Source organism: Alexandromys fortis, unplaced genomic scaffold, assembly GCF_014885135.2.
Source record: "Alexandromys fortis isolate MF-2015 unplaced genomic scaffold, M_Fortis_MF-2015_v1.1 scaffold_106, whole genome shotgun sequence".
Taxonomy (NCBI): Eukaryota; Metazoa; Chordata; class Mammalia; order Rodentia; family Cricetidae; genus Alexandromys; species Alexandromys fortis.
This window is the reverse complement of record NW_026067980.1, coordinates 1,740,751-1,757,196: the sequence shown is the minus strand read 5'-3', so window position 1 is coordinate 1,757,196 and position 16,446 is coordinate 1,740,751. Positions and strand designations below refer to the sequence as shown.

Genomic DNA, 16,446 nt, shown 5'->3' with positions numbered 1-16,446 from the left:
CCTGGGGTTCAAGACCACCACCTATCAGCAATCATGGCAGTGCAGCTCACCTTCAATGGGAGATATATGGGGAAGAGTGGATCATGGCCCTGTTCGATGGTTTGCGGGTTCTGCGGGTCTGGATGTCTGGGCATGAGCTTGTTGGGGTCGATGCCCTCATCGGCCAACAGTTGCTCAATGTCCAGGCGCAAGTATTGTTGTTTCCTCCTAGCCAGAGCAGGGAGAGTCATAGGATGGCATAGGATCTTATGAGGTAGCTTCAGGGATGTCAGTAAAGACCCAGGGCCCCAACTATCCCTTCTAGCCTGCCCTGGCAGCCTCATTTCATTGATTTAATTGCTACCCTCCCAAATTCCACAGCAAGGAAAGCCATTTGTTCCTATCTTTTAAAAAAAGAGTTGTTTGCACACTTACACATGCCCTGCTGTGGGCTTGTCACCTCATGGTCTGCAGTGCCCCACCCCTGGAGCCTGGCGGATGCTGCCCCCCTCGGGGGGGGCAGGCTCCCCTCTGCAGCCCTCACAGCATACCTTTCGATCTCAGTCTTCCGAGGGCACTGGCCAGGCAGCACATGGAATGGGACCTGCACCTTGGGTTCATAGGCCTGGATCGGGAAGTCCGTCTGAGTGTGCAGCCGTGTGGTGGTGCCAATGCGCTGCTGCTCCACACGCTCCTGGAAGTCCTCAGGGATCTTGAATGATTCAACTGTGGGTGGAGGAGACATAAGCAGCTGAGGGGTCGGGCCAGGACCAACAGCTCTACTCTGAGCCACCCCATAAGGCATGTCCTCAGACAGGATGCAGGGCGGTATGTCCTGTGATGTGCAGTGCTTAGGTTTGCCTGGTGCTTGGCAGGGTCGGGAGAAATGAGAAACTGGGCTGTTATGCCAGTCCAAGGTCAGCATTGCCCATTCCCTCACAAGCTACCAATTATTCTGATACCGGGGTCCAATGCTCAAGATGCAACACTAGTGACAGTCATGGATGGACAGGAAGATAAAGTGGGGGTCCTCCCTGCTACTCAATCCCAGACACCCACGGTGTTACATGTCAGAGTCTGAACCCCACATGTTCTTTGGACCTGTTTCCAAGACTGAGGCATTTTGGATACCGTAGGAGTGGCCTCTATGGGACCCTTATGCCACCAAATGGGTGCTGCCCCTATTTAGACGACAGACAGAGGCTTCCATTCTAATTCTGGGAGAGGGAGACAGTGGGAAGAGAGTCGTAGGTAGGTCGACCTATCTTCCTAGCCAAGACAGGGGTATTCTGAAACACAGATGAACCGAGACCATATAGGTAAAGAAAGGGGGTGTGGGACTATGTTGTAGAACACCATGTGTTACTACTCTCCCCTATGTTCTGTGTGACCCTGTGATCCCCTCCTGGGACCCCACCTCCTCTCTGGAGTAAAAAAGCAGTTAGAAGCATGAGCTAATTTTAGGGGTAGCCTTTGGAATCACACAGAAGTCTGGGCTAGTGTCTGAGATTTTGCTGATGCCTCGGGTCACTGAATAGATGTTTATCAGTGCCTGACAACACCCTGGGGCCTGTTGGGATGTTTCTCCTTCTGCGAGTAGGCTGCTGAGCCACTGGCCTTCCCTATGGCCTACCTCTGCCATGGATGGGAGGGGCACCATTCACATCCTTTGCAGGCTGAGACCTGGGTTCAGCGCCATTTCCCGAATCCTAAGTGCTTGTGAGACGGTCGAGAACGAGATAGACCCTTGCACAAACACACATTATGTCCATGGTTTTGATATTTTCTGGGCCATTTTAAGGGGTTCACAGACTTGGGGACTGACAGAGCTATTTTGAAAAGTGTTAGGAAGAAGCAAAGCCTTTCTTGGGGTAGAAATAGGGATGGATGCTTGGGACCATGGGGTATCTAGGTCTGATGGAAGGGTTATATTGTCTGTTGAAGAAGGAAAACAATGGGGGCAAATCCCTTCTTATAACCTGGACTCTGCTAAGGCCATCTTCTCCTTGCTTCCAGGCATGCTCTGAGGATTGCCATGAAGCCCACCCACAGTCCTCTCTCCATTAGGAAAGATCTCTTGAGCATCTACCTGGGCCAGGCTCCGTTTCAGATACGGTTCAAACATGATCTTGGCTTCCCGACAGTCATATTCTGAGGGATGAGGAAAACTCAAACCCTAGTCCAGTAGAGAGAATTATGGCCCTCAGGAGCCCAAGGCCAGACTCTCCCTCAGCTCCTCTGAGGGTCGGGACAAAGCACTACTGTGAACCGGGTCTTTGCCAAGCTCCATAATTCACTAATATCATTTCACCCTTGAAGAAGCTAAGACTTCCTGCAGGAAGAGGCCATTTCCCCGAGGCCTGAGATAGTCTGAATGTCCATTAACACTATATGCCCAAACCTCCCAGTACTGACCTTTGGGGGTAAACTTGTCAAGGTCAGCTTTACGAATCAAATTCTGGGACATGTAGGGGCCTCGGCACACATTCTGAAACGAAGCACAAAACCTTGAGTGTGTACAAACATCCCACAGACAGGACCCAGGGATGATTCTAAGGCTGGGTGTTTCCCAACCGCCCACCAGAGAGCACCCCAGAAGTATGGGGGTGAGCTTATATACACATTGTTCAAACTCTATGGTGGATGACAGACTGAGGTCACCTGGGGCACCCCTGGTTGCCCTGTTTGAGTCCAGCATAGTTTCCTTCCAGAGAACACCCCAGCATGTGTCCGAAACGGCAAAGCCAAGAGTTGTCTCTAGCTAGTTCCTTTCCCAGGAGCCACTCTGGCACTACTGGTGAGCCGGGTACTAGTGCATCCTCGCTGCTTCTCCAGTCTTTCCCCTGCCTAAAATCTCCCTAAGGCTGCTTGGAACCTACGGGGCTCTGGGGACCCTCTTCTAGCTTCCTTCCCGTCTCCCTCCGGGCCCCAGCATCATCCCTTGAGCTCTCTGTTTACATTCTACATGCACTTCTTTACCCGGGCCGCGCCTTCTCTCGGGATCCCAGGGTCTTCCAACCTGCATTTCTCCCTGCTTGACATGTTCTTCAGCCCCTATCTTATCCAGCAAGTAAATGGCTAGCTTTTAGATCTCAGCACAATGCTGCCTCGTCCACACACCCCTTCTTAACCAGAGCCGGTACTGGGGGACTTCCGAAGGCCATCACAGCGGGGATGTGAATGTCTTATCTTTCCTCTGTCTCCTGTGCTCAGCTCTGGGTCTGGCACATGGGAAGAGCATAGCAATGAACTGACAAATGGTGACCTGAAGCATGGATGAGCTAGGTGGGTGGTAGGGCAAATGGATGATGGACAGATACATAGGTACAGTCAGGTAGCTAAGTGGACCAGTGGACTGACACTGAGCGGGACAAAAAGATGGGTGAATGGAACCCACCTGGCAGGGATTGAAGCTGGCAAGGGACATCTGCCATACTCACCCCAAGCTGGTCTAAGGTTCCGGGACTGAGGATGTCAGAGTAGAACCCACGCTGCTTCATTAGGGGGTACTTCTTATCAATGCCTGTCAGAGGTGACTTCCGGGGCTGCCCTAAATCTGAGAGGGGTAAAGGTGGGGGTTTGGGTTCAGCAACGGGAGATATTCTTTCTAAATGATGAGATGATTCTTGGAGTATCTGCTGCAGGTCATATTCTGGTTTTCCATGAGTCGGTACTGGGCAGCACCCTAAGCCCTGAGAGCTCCTTCCTGGCTGTTCTCTATCACACCGTTCCATGCTGCTCTTCAGAGAGTTGTCCGGCTAGAGCGCCTACGAAAAGATAAGCATCATTCACACTTTGACAACCTATGTCTCGGCCCAGGTAACACTGTGATTCATGGATTGCCAGACTGCCTCTCTACATCAAGTCCAAGTCTACTACACATGGGTAACAGAAGAGGACAATGCCAAGAGTCCCACAGGTGACAATGGCCTTCCAGGAGAGTCAAGGGTTGAGGGAAGGAAACTGTAGATGCCTCCAGCTCTGTGCCTCCTGACCTTCCCACTTCCCCCTTCTTTTAGTCAGCAAGGCCTGGCTTCCCTGCTGTAGGAGGTGAAGGGGGAGACCCAGAGCTCACTCACTCAGTGAGTTTCCCTGCAAAGGCTTTCAATACAGTCAAAAGTAGCCCCAGTACCCTAGCCCAGACCTACTGGACTAGTCTCCTCCTCCTCCTTCTCCTCCTCCTCCTCCTGCTTGCCCAGTTCATTTCTCCCATATCCTAGGGGTCAGAAGATGCAATGATCTGGCCAATATGATGAAAAATTTGACCATCCATGGGCCCACAGATCTTCCTATAAGCCTTCCTGTCTTCACAGAGGAGTAGAAGGTGTCTCTGGGCTATGGGCACATCCACCACCTTGAGGACAAGGGTTTGCAGGGTGATTATTCAAGCCCTTCCTATACCACAGCTTACCTTTTAGTTACCTCAAGTCATTATCACCAGGGGAGATCCTTAAGCAGGAGAATGTTACAGTAAGTTAGATAAATGTGTAGGGAAGAAGAGGTTTTCATGTAAGGGTACAGAGATAAAAGGAGGTCTAACAAAGATCAGTGAAAAAATATTATGTGTGTTTTGAATGAATGTGTGTGCACATGTTCTGGGTGTACTCACCTGTGTGTGCACATGTGGAGGACAGGAGCTTAATTCAGCTATATTCCTCAAGACATTTCCACATGTTTATACATGTACTCAGTGTGTGTGTGTCGTGCCACAGCCTCTGTGTGGAGGTCAGAGGACAGCTTTCGGCAGTCATTTTTGTCCTTCCACCATGTAGGGTCTGGGGATTGAATTCAGGTCATCAGTTTCAGTGACAAATACTTGCTAAGGCATTTTATAGGCCACATTATTACCATTATTGAGTTTTCAAAACAGGGTTTCTTTTGTGTAACTTTAGAGCCTGTCCTGGAACTAGCTCTTATAGACCAGTCTGGCCTCGAACTCACAGAGATCCACCTGCCTCTGCCACCCCAGTGCTGGGATTAAAGAAGTGCGCCACCACTGCCGGCCCAAATTATTTTTTAGACAAGGTCTCTCATGAAACTTCAAGGACACCAGTTCAGCTAGGCTAGCAGGTCAATGAGCTCCCAGAATCCACCTGTCTCTGTTACCCACTAGTGCCGGACTTACGAATATGTGTCATCGCACCTGGCTTTTCCATGCGTTCTCGGGATCTGAACTCAGATCCTCAGGTCTGTGCCACAAGCACTTTACCCACTGAGTCATCTCCCCAGCACAAAAGAAGACATCTTAACAAAAACCAGAGGGCTGAGCTGGCAAGCCCTCCTCTTGCTGGCATTTCCTCAGCTCCTCTACACACAGGGATGTTTTGGGAGTCTTCCATTCTCAGTGGGACTGGCTGGCATCTCCTTATACACAGTAGCAGAGGGTCTCATCTACACTACCATGGGGAGTGGGATGGGACTATGCGGACCAAAGTTGCACAGCAGCCCAGAAGACAATTGCATTAGCTGAGCACTTCCTAAGCAGAAGATGGTGAGTTGAAAGGCCACTTGAAGGACAAATAAAGGCAGGTGGGACTCTGGTAGAAGCCCCAGATACCCAGCGTGAAGGCTCACCATCTTCTAAGTAGGTAAACCTGACAGGCCTCCCTATGGGAAACTCTACCTGAACCTATTCCTGGTGACCAGATGCCTTCTAGGGTAGATACTAAAGATGATACCAAGTGTGGCCTACCTGTGTGACACTCACTGCCCCTTTCAGGACAACAGAGTGGACAAGAAGACCCCCTGAGCTCTAGCTTCCTCATTCTGCAAACCCACGGACAGCATCATCGAACAAAATTGTCAAACAGAGAGCTGGTCTCGGAGAGGCCAGGGTCCCATCTCCACAGGAAAGCATTCTGTCCTTGGGGTCTCTTTCCAGTATCTTCAGCATGCCTGGCTTGCTTTACTGGGGCGTGGGGATTAGCACACACATGACAGCCCGGGAAACTGCAGTGTGCCAGGAGCTCAGGAGTCTGACTGAGTGGATTTACTGTCCCTGTTCTGTAAGCTGTTTTTCTCTGAGGAGGCTGCAGAAGGGAGTGCAATGTTGATAGTGGAGGGAATTCATCAAGACACAGCCCAAGAAAGGGAGATGGGAGGTGGGCTGTAGACTCAGAATCCCATTTCCCTCTGCTTTCCAACCCATCACAACAAATCCCTTCCAGTCCCGTCCCAGCCTGGGGAACCCAGTGTGTGCAGGAATTTTAACAGACAGACAAACTTTGGTCTTCTTCCCACAGCTCCGTGGGTGACAGTGGCCTCTACCTGGGAATGAATGTGGTTAGCAAGAGAGAGCATGTGCCTCACAGTGAGGCCTCCAGTGCTGGTCACCCTGGGAACTCCTTTTCCTCTCTCTCTTTGTGTGGGGAAACAAGGAAGTTAGGTGGCAAGATTTGGTCCTGGCAGGCCCAGAACTAGGGATGGTTGCAGAGTCATTTCATACAAGATCCCATTTAAACTTACATGGAAATTAAGACTACTTTTATTTTTTCAGAGATGTGAAAATGAGCCCTAAAAAGGTTGCAGGACCAGGCCGAGGTTTCATAGCCAGCAAGAGGCAGACACACACTCAACCATTTGGTTGAATGCATACAGATAAATAAAGTTGGGGCTGGGAAGGGAGGAATGTGGCCCTCATAACGGCCACTACCCGAGTACTATCAACAGTTACAAACAAGGAAACTCGGGTCCAGAGAAGTGTCTGGAGAAGCCTGAGGTGTGTGCAAAATAGGTGTCCCTGGGAGGACCTGTGCTTCCCAGTCACCCATCCCCTGACTCAAAAAGAACCCTGCACCTCTACCGCTTTGAACATCCTCTGAAGAATCTTGGGAGTCTCTGCCTCTGCTGAGAACACTGGGCAAACAGCACAGTAGGTGGTCAGCTCTCTCACAGGCTTGGGGTTTTCCTCATCCTTCTGATGTGTCCGGCAGAGGAAAACTAGCTCTGTGCCCACTCCTTCTTGCACCATTGGCCATAGTCAGAAATTATATGGTGCTGTGCTCTCTCATGCCTGTCGAACAGATATTCAAGTAACACTGATCTCTGCAAACAAGGTGCTTACCCTGGGATGGTCACTGGCTTGGTACACAGTCCCCAGAATGCACTTGCTGAATTATTGTGCAAACCAATAAATACCTGGATGGGGTTTGTAAAGGAAGGAATAGAGTCCATCTCTACAAGAACTTTGTGGTCAGGTAAGGAGAGAGAATGGTGTCTTGTGAGGCCCAGAATTTTGTCTCCTTTCTTGCAGGGATCCTAGCAGGAGCCTGCCACAGAGAGGAGGGCATTGAGTCGCGCTCCCTTCACAGGGGTAGGATCCGATCCGCACCCCAAACGGTGGTGTGCTAAGTACAGAACTTAACAGTAAGGCTGGTTAAGGTGCCATCTCCTATAGCCTGTTGTCTCAGCTCCGACCCGCAAAGGCTCGGTAGGGGACCCACACTTGAGGGAGGGAACGGTGATCTTAAATGGGCAAAAGTGGCTTCTCCGTGTCCACTCACTTGTGTGCCTTTTTAAATTTTCCCCGACCCAATCATCCCGCCGCCTCACGGACCTACCGGCTCCCCTATACAGCAAAGTCGTCTGTCGCTCCTGTCTCTAGGCAGGGACGCTGAGCCCGTTGCGAGGGGGCGGGACCATCCGGCACCGCGGAGCGGGAGCTTCCGGCTACGAACTTTTCACCCGAGAGAAGTCTGAGTCTTCAAGGCTAGTCACAGCAGAGACCATTTACACTACGCCGAGCTGGAAGTAAGCGTCTAGTTCTCAAATCCAGACTCCGTCCCCTATTTCCCCCTTTTGGGCTGTCTGACAAAACAGCCAAATGCAGCGTGGAAACTTTGAATAATGGGTAGCGAAATGGGGGTGAAAACGCACAGCAGGTGGAAGCAAGGCCATCCTCGAATACATAGCAAGTTTGAAGTCAACCTGGGATACCCGAAACCTTGTTACAAACAAAGCCATTGGGGCTGCAGATTAACTCAGAAAATAGAGTGTTGGCCTGTCTCCAGACTAGTGGTGCGCGTCTGCTATCCCCGCAGTGGGGAGATGGAGGTGAATGGACCGGAAGTTCAAGGTCATTCCCCGGCTGTGGATGCAAGAGACCACGTCTCAAACAACAACAACAACAAAGCTCCATCAACAATAACCAACTAAATATCAACGAAAAGGATGTGAGATTATGAATTGGATTTTGGCGTTCAAGCCATAGCTTCAGACAGATGGTCACAGGGCACCGTGCACACAACACTGGTTCTGGGTCTCTGGAGGCTCAGCTGGTCACCTCCCTCCTCTGACCCCATTCCCAGCCCAGCTCGCTACTGTATCTGCCTCCTGTGGCTGCACTTGCCTCACCCTCCCTGATAGTAGGTCACTGTCTAGTGTCTGCATCGGCTTCAAACTGGGCATGGGTTCAGATTGTTCCCTGACCTGTCCTAAATATTGAATAGTTTTTGTTTGTTTCAGACAAGGTCTCACTTTGTAGCTTTGGCTGGCTTGGAACTCACCACCTAGACCAGGCTGGATCCACCTGCCTCTGCCTCCCAAGGGCTGGATTAAAGGCGTGCACAGTTATGGTCACAGGTTTCTTTCTCCCCACTCTGCAGTAGCATTTCAATTGTATTTTAATAAATAAAGCCTGCCTGAATATCTGAGAGTAAAACAGCCCCACTGGTCAGCCTTACAGACCAGGTGATGGTAACATACACCTTTGATCCCAGGAGCCATACTAGTTGCCATAGAAACCGGGCAGTACATGCCTTTAATCATGATGGTGCATGCCTTTAATCCCAGCCCTAGAAAGGATTGTAAAACAGGAGGAAACAACTCTCAACACACAGTCTGATTCTGAGATTCCTGGAGGCAGTATATTGTATACAAATTTTGTATATTGATACACATTTGAGATTAATTTTTTAAGACATACTGTACATACTTTTCTAATTTTGTTCAAAGTATTGTACCTATGTAACTCATTTAACAATGTAATGTAAATTTCTAGTCCTTGAAAATTATTATCAACTGTTGAGGATAATAAGGAAATATAGGTTAGTAGTTAATCACCTCATATAATTGAACTTGTAGTCACATTAGGTATGTTTTCAAGGTCAAACAAAGATATATGTTAGATAGAAAGGTCATCTTCAAACACTTCAAAGATCTACAGAAGCCCTCCACTTTTTTTGAGGTGAGTCTCACTGTGTGGCCCTGACTGACTCAGAATTCACAAAGATCTGCAGGCCTCTGCCTGCCCATTGCTGGAGTTAAAGGTAATGTGCCTTCATACCTGGTGATTTGTTTTGTTTAGTGTGACAGTAGTTATTGTGATATATAGGGGATTGTCATTTTTTCTTCTTAATGGCATTAAAAAGATTTATTTATTTTTATTTTATGTGTATGAGCATTTAGCCTACATGTATGTATGTGCAACATGTGGGTGCCTATTATCTATGGAGGCCAGAAGAAGATGCTGGAACCACTGGACCTGGAATTACAGCCAGTTATGAACTGCCAAGTGGGTGCTGGAAACTGAACTCCTCCAGTCCTCTATAAGAGTAGCAAGGACGCAAGCTCTGAGCCATCTCTCCAGCCCTATGTCCTTGTCTTACTGTGTCCTTGTCTTACTGTGGCCTCCATTTCAAAAGTAACATCAAGTCCGCTGAGGTTTCCTTTCCAGTGATTTAGTAAAAATTATTTGCGACAAGCATAGGCACCAAGAGAAGGAAGAGATAACCGGGAAACTGGAAGGTTGCTGGTGTCCACTGTACAGTCCTCTGGCTTTTATCCTGTAAAGGGAAGAGGTAGACTGCAAACCAAAAGAAAAGAAAAAAGGTCCCCATCTCGATTTGGGAGCTCTTTCCCAGAGCCTTCCCATAACGATCCCATTTCATAGGTAGGAAAACTGAGGTCACTGAGATATACTAATACTGAAGGAGGTAGCAGGGTCTGGTGATTATTATTGTATGGATCTTATTCATTGTATTAGTATTTCTGGCTTGTTGCCAGGCCTGCAGTGGACACTAAGTGCCTGGAATTAAATTGATCCCAGTCTGGGCTGTATAATGTAAATGAATGGGCCAAAGAAACAAGGGTAGGGGGAACCTTAAGGCAGAGAGAAGTTTTGCTTGGGGACAGAGGTCTGCCTTTGCAGAGGCTCACACCTTCCCTTCAGAGCACCTCTCTCTGGCACCTCCTCTTGGCCAGCTGCCATCACCCAACAGACCTGGAGCTGGAGCAACCTTTTCTGAGTCCAAACCATGGCTTCATTTTCTAACCACTCAGTGTCTGCTACTTCAGAGAAAAGCAGGAGTCTGAAGGAAACTGGAGACAGAAGTTTCCCATCACCAGCCAACTCGCAGCGATCTAGCCCCAGCAGCTCTGTCCGGCATTCTCCTATTTCGGAGCGGTACATCCATTGCTTTGATAGAAGTTTAGACAGATTACTTTCCCTTTGACTCCATTTGTCACTTGACAGAAAAAGCAGTGAAAACCCAGAGCTGGGGAGGAAGCGTCTAGGAATCGAAGGTTGGGGACCACCCCAGCCCCAGCCAATGTTGCGCCACACTTTGCCCCGTGGTACTGTGGGCTGGAATTCCTCCTTCTTGGACTTTCTATATCTTTCCTTCCCATCTCAGACCACTCCGCCTCAGGAAGCCATCTCTTAGTGTGTAGAGGACACAAACTTGTACTCACAGATAAGCAGTAGGGAAACCAGGAATGTTAGGCCCACAGGGAGAGATGTATGACCTGTTTCCACCCAGAGGGTTGGGAACAGAGGTCGTGAATAGCCTGGGGACCTTTGCCTTATCTGTGTGACTGAGACCACAGTAGATCTTCCCCCAGACCCTTCAAATGTCACGTGTAGTCAATATATAGAACCCATCTTCATGGAAGATGCCACAAAAGAGTTTTGATGTAGCTGGCCAGGCCTTAAGTTTTATTGTGCACATAAGAGTGAATTAATTATCATCAGGAAAGTTTTTCCCTCCAAAATTTCCATGCTTAAATATGCCTGAAATAAACCACCCAGTGTCAGACTCTTGAGGTTTGAACCAACACTGGCTACTGAGTCATGCTGAGTCATGCTGACTTTCTCCTTTCCTTGTGTGTACACTCTTCTGAGTGTAGTGTTTGCAGAGACCCCCCACATCGCTGTCCCAGCCCGCGGAGCACACACATTCTCCTCAATACTATTTGGTAGGTGACCATGCAGTGATGTGTCTCCAGCTGTGTCCCAAGTCCATCCTCATGCCCTCCCTTCTAGAATGCTTCCTTCTCACCCAAGATTCAAGACCATTCTTGGAAGAGGATCCAAAATTCTGAGCCCCTGTTCCCCGGGAGCGGCAGATAGGAGAGTCTCTCCTGCTTACTACCTGTGCAGGCTGTAGCCCCAGACGATAGGCCTGAGACCGTGACATCTTCCACAGGGCATTTCCAGCAGATGCCTAAGGAAGTGCATAGGAAATGGTTTAGCATAGTCAGGTCCTGTTCTACACAGATGGGTTCATATGGAGCAGGGTAGAATTCATCGCCCCCACTGCGCGGATGGAAAAACTCAGGCTTAGTGGAGGATGAAGCCTGCCCAGTGAGCCATCAGAAACCCCCAAGCCTCCTGCACCGTCCCTGGAGCTTGGGTAGGGAAAGGTGAACTGGCAGCCTGTTTCTCAAAGTGGATTGTTCTGGAAAGGGGGAAGTGTAAGATCCAGGTTTCCTGGAAGTTTGGGCGGGGACCCTTGGTACATCACAGAGCCATCCGTTCTGCTGAAATGTCTCTTAGTGGCTGTCTGTCAAGTTCTTTGGAGCCCAGAAAAACTAAGATGTACTTAGAGCCTTAATAAACTCTGTCCTCCTTAGGTTGCCCTTGGTCGTGGTCTTTTATCACAGCAGCAGAAAAGGAACTAATACAACCCAAAAGTAATATTTTTTTTTCATTTAAAAACATCACTTCTGGTGCTACTAGATGGCCCAATGGTTAAGAGAACTCACTGCTCCTCCTGAGGACCTGGGTTCAATCTCTAGCACCCACGTAGCAGCTCACAACCATCTGTAACTCGAGTACCAGGGGACCTCTTCTGACCTCTGCAGGCACACTCTTGGTGCATAGAAGTACTTGCAGGCAAAACGCCCATATACATAAAAATAAATCTATTATTCATATTTATGCCTTGACCTCATAGCCTATAGTATTGCTGAACTTCTTATTTTATATATTCTGCAGAATTTCCTTTATTATACACTATTATGTCGGGTATTAAGATAAAACTTTACAGTAACAAGCTTTTTCTTTTAGGCCACCAACCAGCTCCCAAGTCATGACATGGAGACTTATTATTCGTTTTGAATGCTTAGCCTATCTTATACATGTTCCTGGCTAGCTCTTTTAACTGAAATTAACCTGTTTCTTTTTATCTACCTTTTTCCTTGGGGCTTTTTATATCTTTCTTCCTTCTGTATATCTTACTTTATTATTATTATTATTTTATTGCTTTAAAAAATACCAATCCAAATTTCCACTTCCTCCCTTCCCCCCTCTCCCTCCAATCCTAAGAGAGGGCAAGGCACCCTGCCTGTGGAAAGTCTAAGGCCCTCCCTACTACATCCAGGTTGAGCAGGGTATACATCTAAAGAGAATAGGATCCCAAAAAGCCAGTTCATGCAGTAGAGACAAATCCCAGCGCCATTGTCATTGGCCCCTCAGTCTGACCCAACTGTCAACCACATTCAGAGGGACTAGTTTGACCCATGCTCGTTCATTCCCAGTCCAGTTGGAGTTGGTGAGCTTCCATTAGCTCAGGCACGTTGTCTCAGTGGGTGAACCCCTCAGGGTCTTGACCTCCTTGCTCATACTCTCCCTCCTTCTGCTCTTCAACTGGACCTTGGAAGCTCAGTCCAGTGCTCCGATGTGGGTCTCTGCCTCTGTTTCCATCTGTTGTTGGACAAAAGTTCTATGGTTATATTTAAGATAATCATCAGATAAATTACAGGGCAAGGCCAGTTCAGGCACCCTCTCCTCTTTTGTTTAGGGTCTTAGGTGGGGTCATCCTTGTGGATTCCTGGGAATTTTTCTAGAGCCAGGTTTCTTGCTAACCCCAAAATGGATCCTTCAATCAAGATATCTCTTTCCTTGCTCTCATACCTGTCCTTCCTCCATCTCAACTATCCCATTCCCTCAAGCTCTCCCAAACCTCCCCTTCTCCCCTTCCTTCTACCACCCGCCCCCATGCTCCCAAATTTTGCCAGGTGATCTTGTTTGCTTCCAATTTCCAGGTGGATCTATATATGTTTTTCTTTGGGTTCACCTTATTACTTAGCTTCTCTAGGATCACGAACTATAGGCTCAATGTCCTTTGCTTATGGCTAGAATCCACTAATGAGTGAGTACATACCATATTCATCTTTTTGGGTCTGGGTTATCTCACTCAGGATAGTGTTTCCTAATTCCATCCATTTGCATGCAGAATTCAAGATGTCATTGTTTTTAACTTTCACTGCTTCTCTATGTTTGTCTGTCTGGCATCTGCCTGGCTTTTTACCCCAGGCTTGTTCCTTATTCTCTCCTCCTTCTTTTGTTTTTCTCTTCTTCCTTCAGAGCCTAGATTTCTCTTCTTGTTTATTCTCTTTGCTGCCAGACATGCCTATCCTTTCTCCTGTCTTGCTATTGGCATTCATCTATTTATTAGACCAATCAGGTACCTTAGGCAGGCAAAGAGTAACAAATGCAGCAATCTTTTCATAATTCAACAAATTCAGCACAAACAAGTATAACATATCCTTACATCATTAAACAAATGCAGTATAAATAAATATAACACACCTTTACCAAGTTAATATTCTCCAACACTTAACTCTTTTATTTTTTTTTAATTTTTTTGGTTTTTCGAGACAGGGTTTCTCTGTGGCTTTGGAGTTCTGGAACTAGCTCTGTAGACCAGGCTGGTCTTGAACTCACAGAGATCCGCCTGCCTCTGCCTCCCGAGTGCTGGGATTAAAGGCGTGCGCCACCATCGCCCGGCCACTTTACTCTTTTAATATGTAGTTTTTTCCTTACAGGATTTATTTAGCAGAATCCTAGAGTACAATGTTGAATACAAGAATATCTGTGTTTGGCTTCCATATTTGGTGGGGAAGGAGATGTAGGCAGAGGCCACTCGTTTGTTCTTGGCTGCCCAGACCTGAAATAATCACACAGAAACTATATTAATTACAACACTGCTTGGCCTCGTAGCTCAGGCTTCTTATTAACTAACTCTTACAGCTTTAAAGAAATGAACCCTTTTCTACCATTTTATATTTTACTGTGAGGCTTGTGATTTACTGGTAAGGTTCCAGTGCATCTGTATCCTTCAGTGGCTACATGGCATGGTATCTCTCTAACTCCAGTCTTTCCTCCTCTGTCTGCTTGTAATTCCCGCCTTACTCCATTCTGCCCTGCCATAGGCCACAACATCTTTATTCATTAACCAATAAAAGCAACACATATACAGAAGGACTTCCCACAGCAGAGAAGTTGCCTTTCTATGATGCTTACTATAGGTTTTCTGTTGATACCTGTTGTGTGATATCCTGGGATAGTAGCAAACAAACAAACAATAAACAGTCGCCTCCAGACTGAGATTCTGCCCACAGCTGAAGAATGTCTTGGAGAAATGCAGCTTGGCAAGCGCCGTGTTTATGATCAGCTATTTTCAGAGTAACATGAGTGCAAGTATGGAAGCTGCTATCGTCCTCCACCACACTTCAGGTGGCTACTTTAAGTCTGCTGAGGGATGTACACAAACGTGACTTACATTACTGCCTAGTGTTCAACAGCAGATGTGACCACACACTCTGATAACATGGAGCACGAATAAAGCCAGACCAAAAGCTATGTGTTTATATGGTCCCTGTCTAGCTCTTATCAAAGGTTCTGATGGCCCCAGCAAACTCTTTCAGACAATGGAAGGAAGTATTTATAATGATACAGTTTAGAATGTGAACACAATGCACAGACAACAGCCAAGTGGCTGCTTTCTGTAGGGTGGAATTATTCCAGCTAGGGTACAGAAGACTAGACTTCTTAAGTGTACTTCATTAGAGTGTGGAGATTCTCTTTAATTCTTATTTTTCTTAGTTCTTAATTGTAGATAGATCTAGTACATTGCTATTTCTTATCACATCCATACTCTCCCTTATTTTATTAATATTACATGATATAATTAATTTTTATACAGAGATTATAATTTGATATACAGAAAGCTACATATTTAATAGACTTGACTTAAGTTCTTAAAATATTTGTTTTTATTTCATGTGTGGATATTTTGCTGGAATGCATGTCTGGTGCCACTGGAGGCCAGAAGAGGGTGTCGGATCCTCTTGGACTGGAGTTATAGACAGTTATGAGCCACCATGTGGGTTCTTGGAATGGAAAACAGATTTTCTGGAAAAGCATCTTTTGATCTTAAATACTAAGCCATTTCTCCAGTCCCTATAAGTTTCTTGATCATACTTATAATATAGTACCACTTAAGCAACCATCAGGTAATGTGTTTACCCCAACACACACACACATACATACACACACACACATATATATACACAACACACATATACACACACAACACAAATATACATACATACACACATAAACACATATACACACCACACATACACACACCACACAATACACACATATATACATATCATACACATACATACACACATACATATACACATAGACACACACATACACACATACAAACACTCACACAGACATACAGACACATACACACATACAAACATATACAGACACACACTACACACACATACACATACATATACACACATACATACATATCACACACAATACACACATACAAACATACAGACACATCCATATATACACACCACACACATATACACATGTACACACACATACACACACACCAGGAAATTTGGAAGTGCAGAATGATGCACACACCTGTACTACTTTACATATTAAGTCACACATCATGGCACAACCACACTCTGTCATGATATACGATGTGTTTTATGTTACTATGTTCAATTTGATAGTATTACATTGACTACATCTTCGTCTACATTCAAGAAAGCAGTTACTCTGAGATCTTAGTTTCTTTTGATGCTTTTTCATAGTTTTGTGTAGTGACAATCTAATCTACAGAAAATGTCACCATAAAAATCCACCATTATGTATATTAATATATGCTAACAATACATACCGATACATATAAAGCTCTTTTATCTAGCATATTACTTCAATTGGAGCCTTTATAATACAAGCTACATTTTAATTATAAACTACATTGGGGATCTTTCCCCATGTGGTAAAATATACTATTATTTCATCAATTCTGAATAATCTCAAACTACGTTCTAAAATCTATTAAAATAGACTTCAGTAATTGGAGACTGAGGCAAGACAATTATGAATTCAAAGACAGCCTGGGAAAGGAGTGGGGGGGAGGGGGG

The 16,446-nt window shown here is 46.5% G+C and overlaps 1 protein-coding gene across 2 annotated transcripts in view; it reads right to left on the bottom strand.

Moving 5' to 3' along the window:
* The window catches only part of Dnah1 (dynein axonemal heavy chain 1), a 61,251-nt gene extending 53,371 nt beyond the window's left edge, over positions 1 to 7,880 (bottom strand). The window contains exons 1-5 of one of the 2 annotated variants that reach the window (XM_050158261.1): positions 7,539 to 7,880; positions 3,420 to 3,746; positions 2,395 to 2,467; positions 531 to 705; positions 51 to 207 (exon numbers count right to left, since the gene is read on the bottom strand). In XM_050158261.1, the coding sequence (XP_050014218.1) occupies positions 51 to 207; positions 531 to 705; positions 2,395 to 2,467; positions 3,420 to 3,713 (699 nt within the window). In that variant the 5' untranslated portion in view covers positions 3,714 to 3,746; positions 7,539 to 7,880. The remainder of the gene's footprint in view (positions 1 to 50; positions 208 to 530; positions 706 to 2,394; positions 2,468 to 3,419; positions 3,747 to 7,538) is intronic. The other variant, XM_050158260.1, reaches the window with a different exon arrangement.
* Positions 7,881 to 16,446: the final 8,566 nt, after the last annotated feature.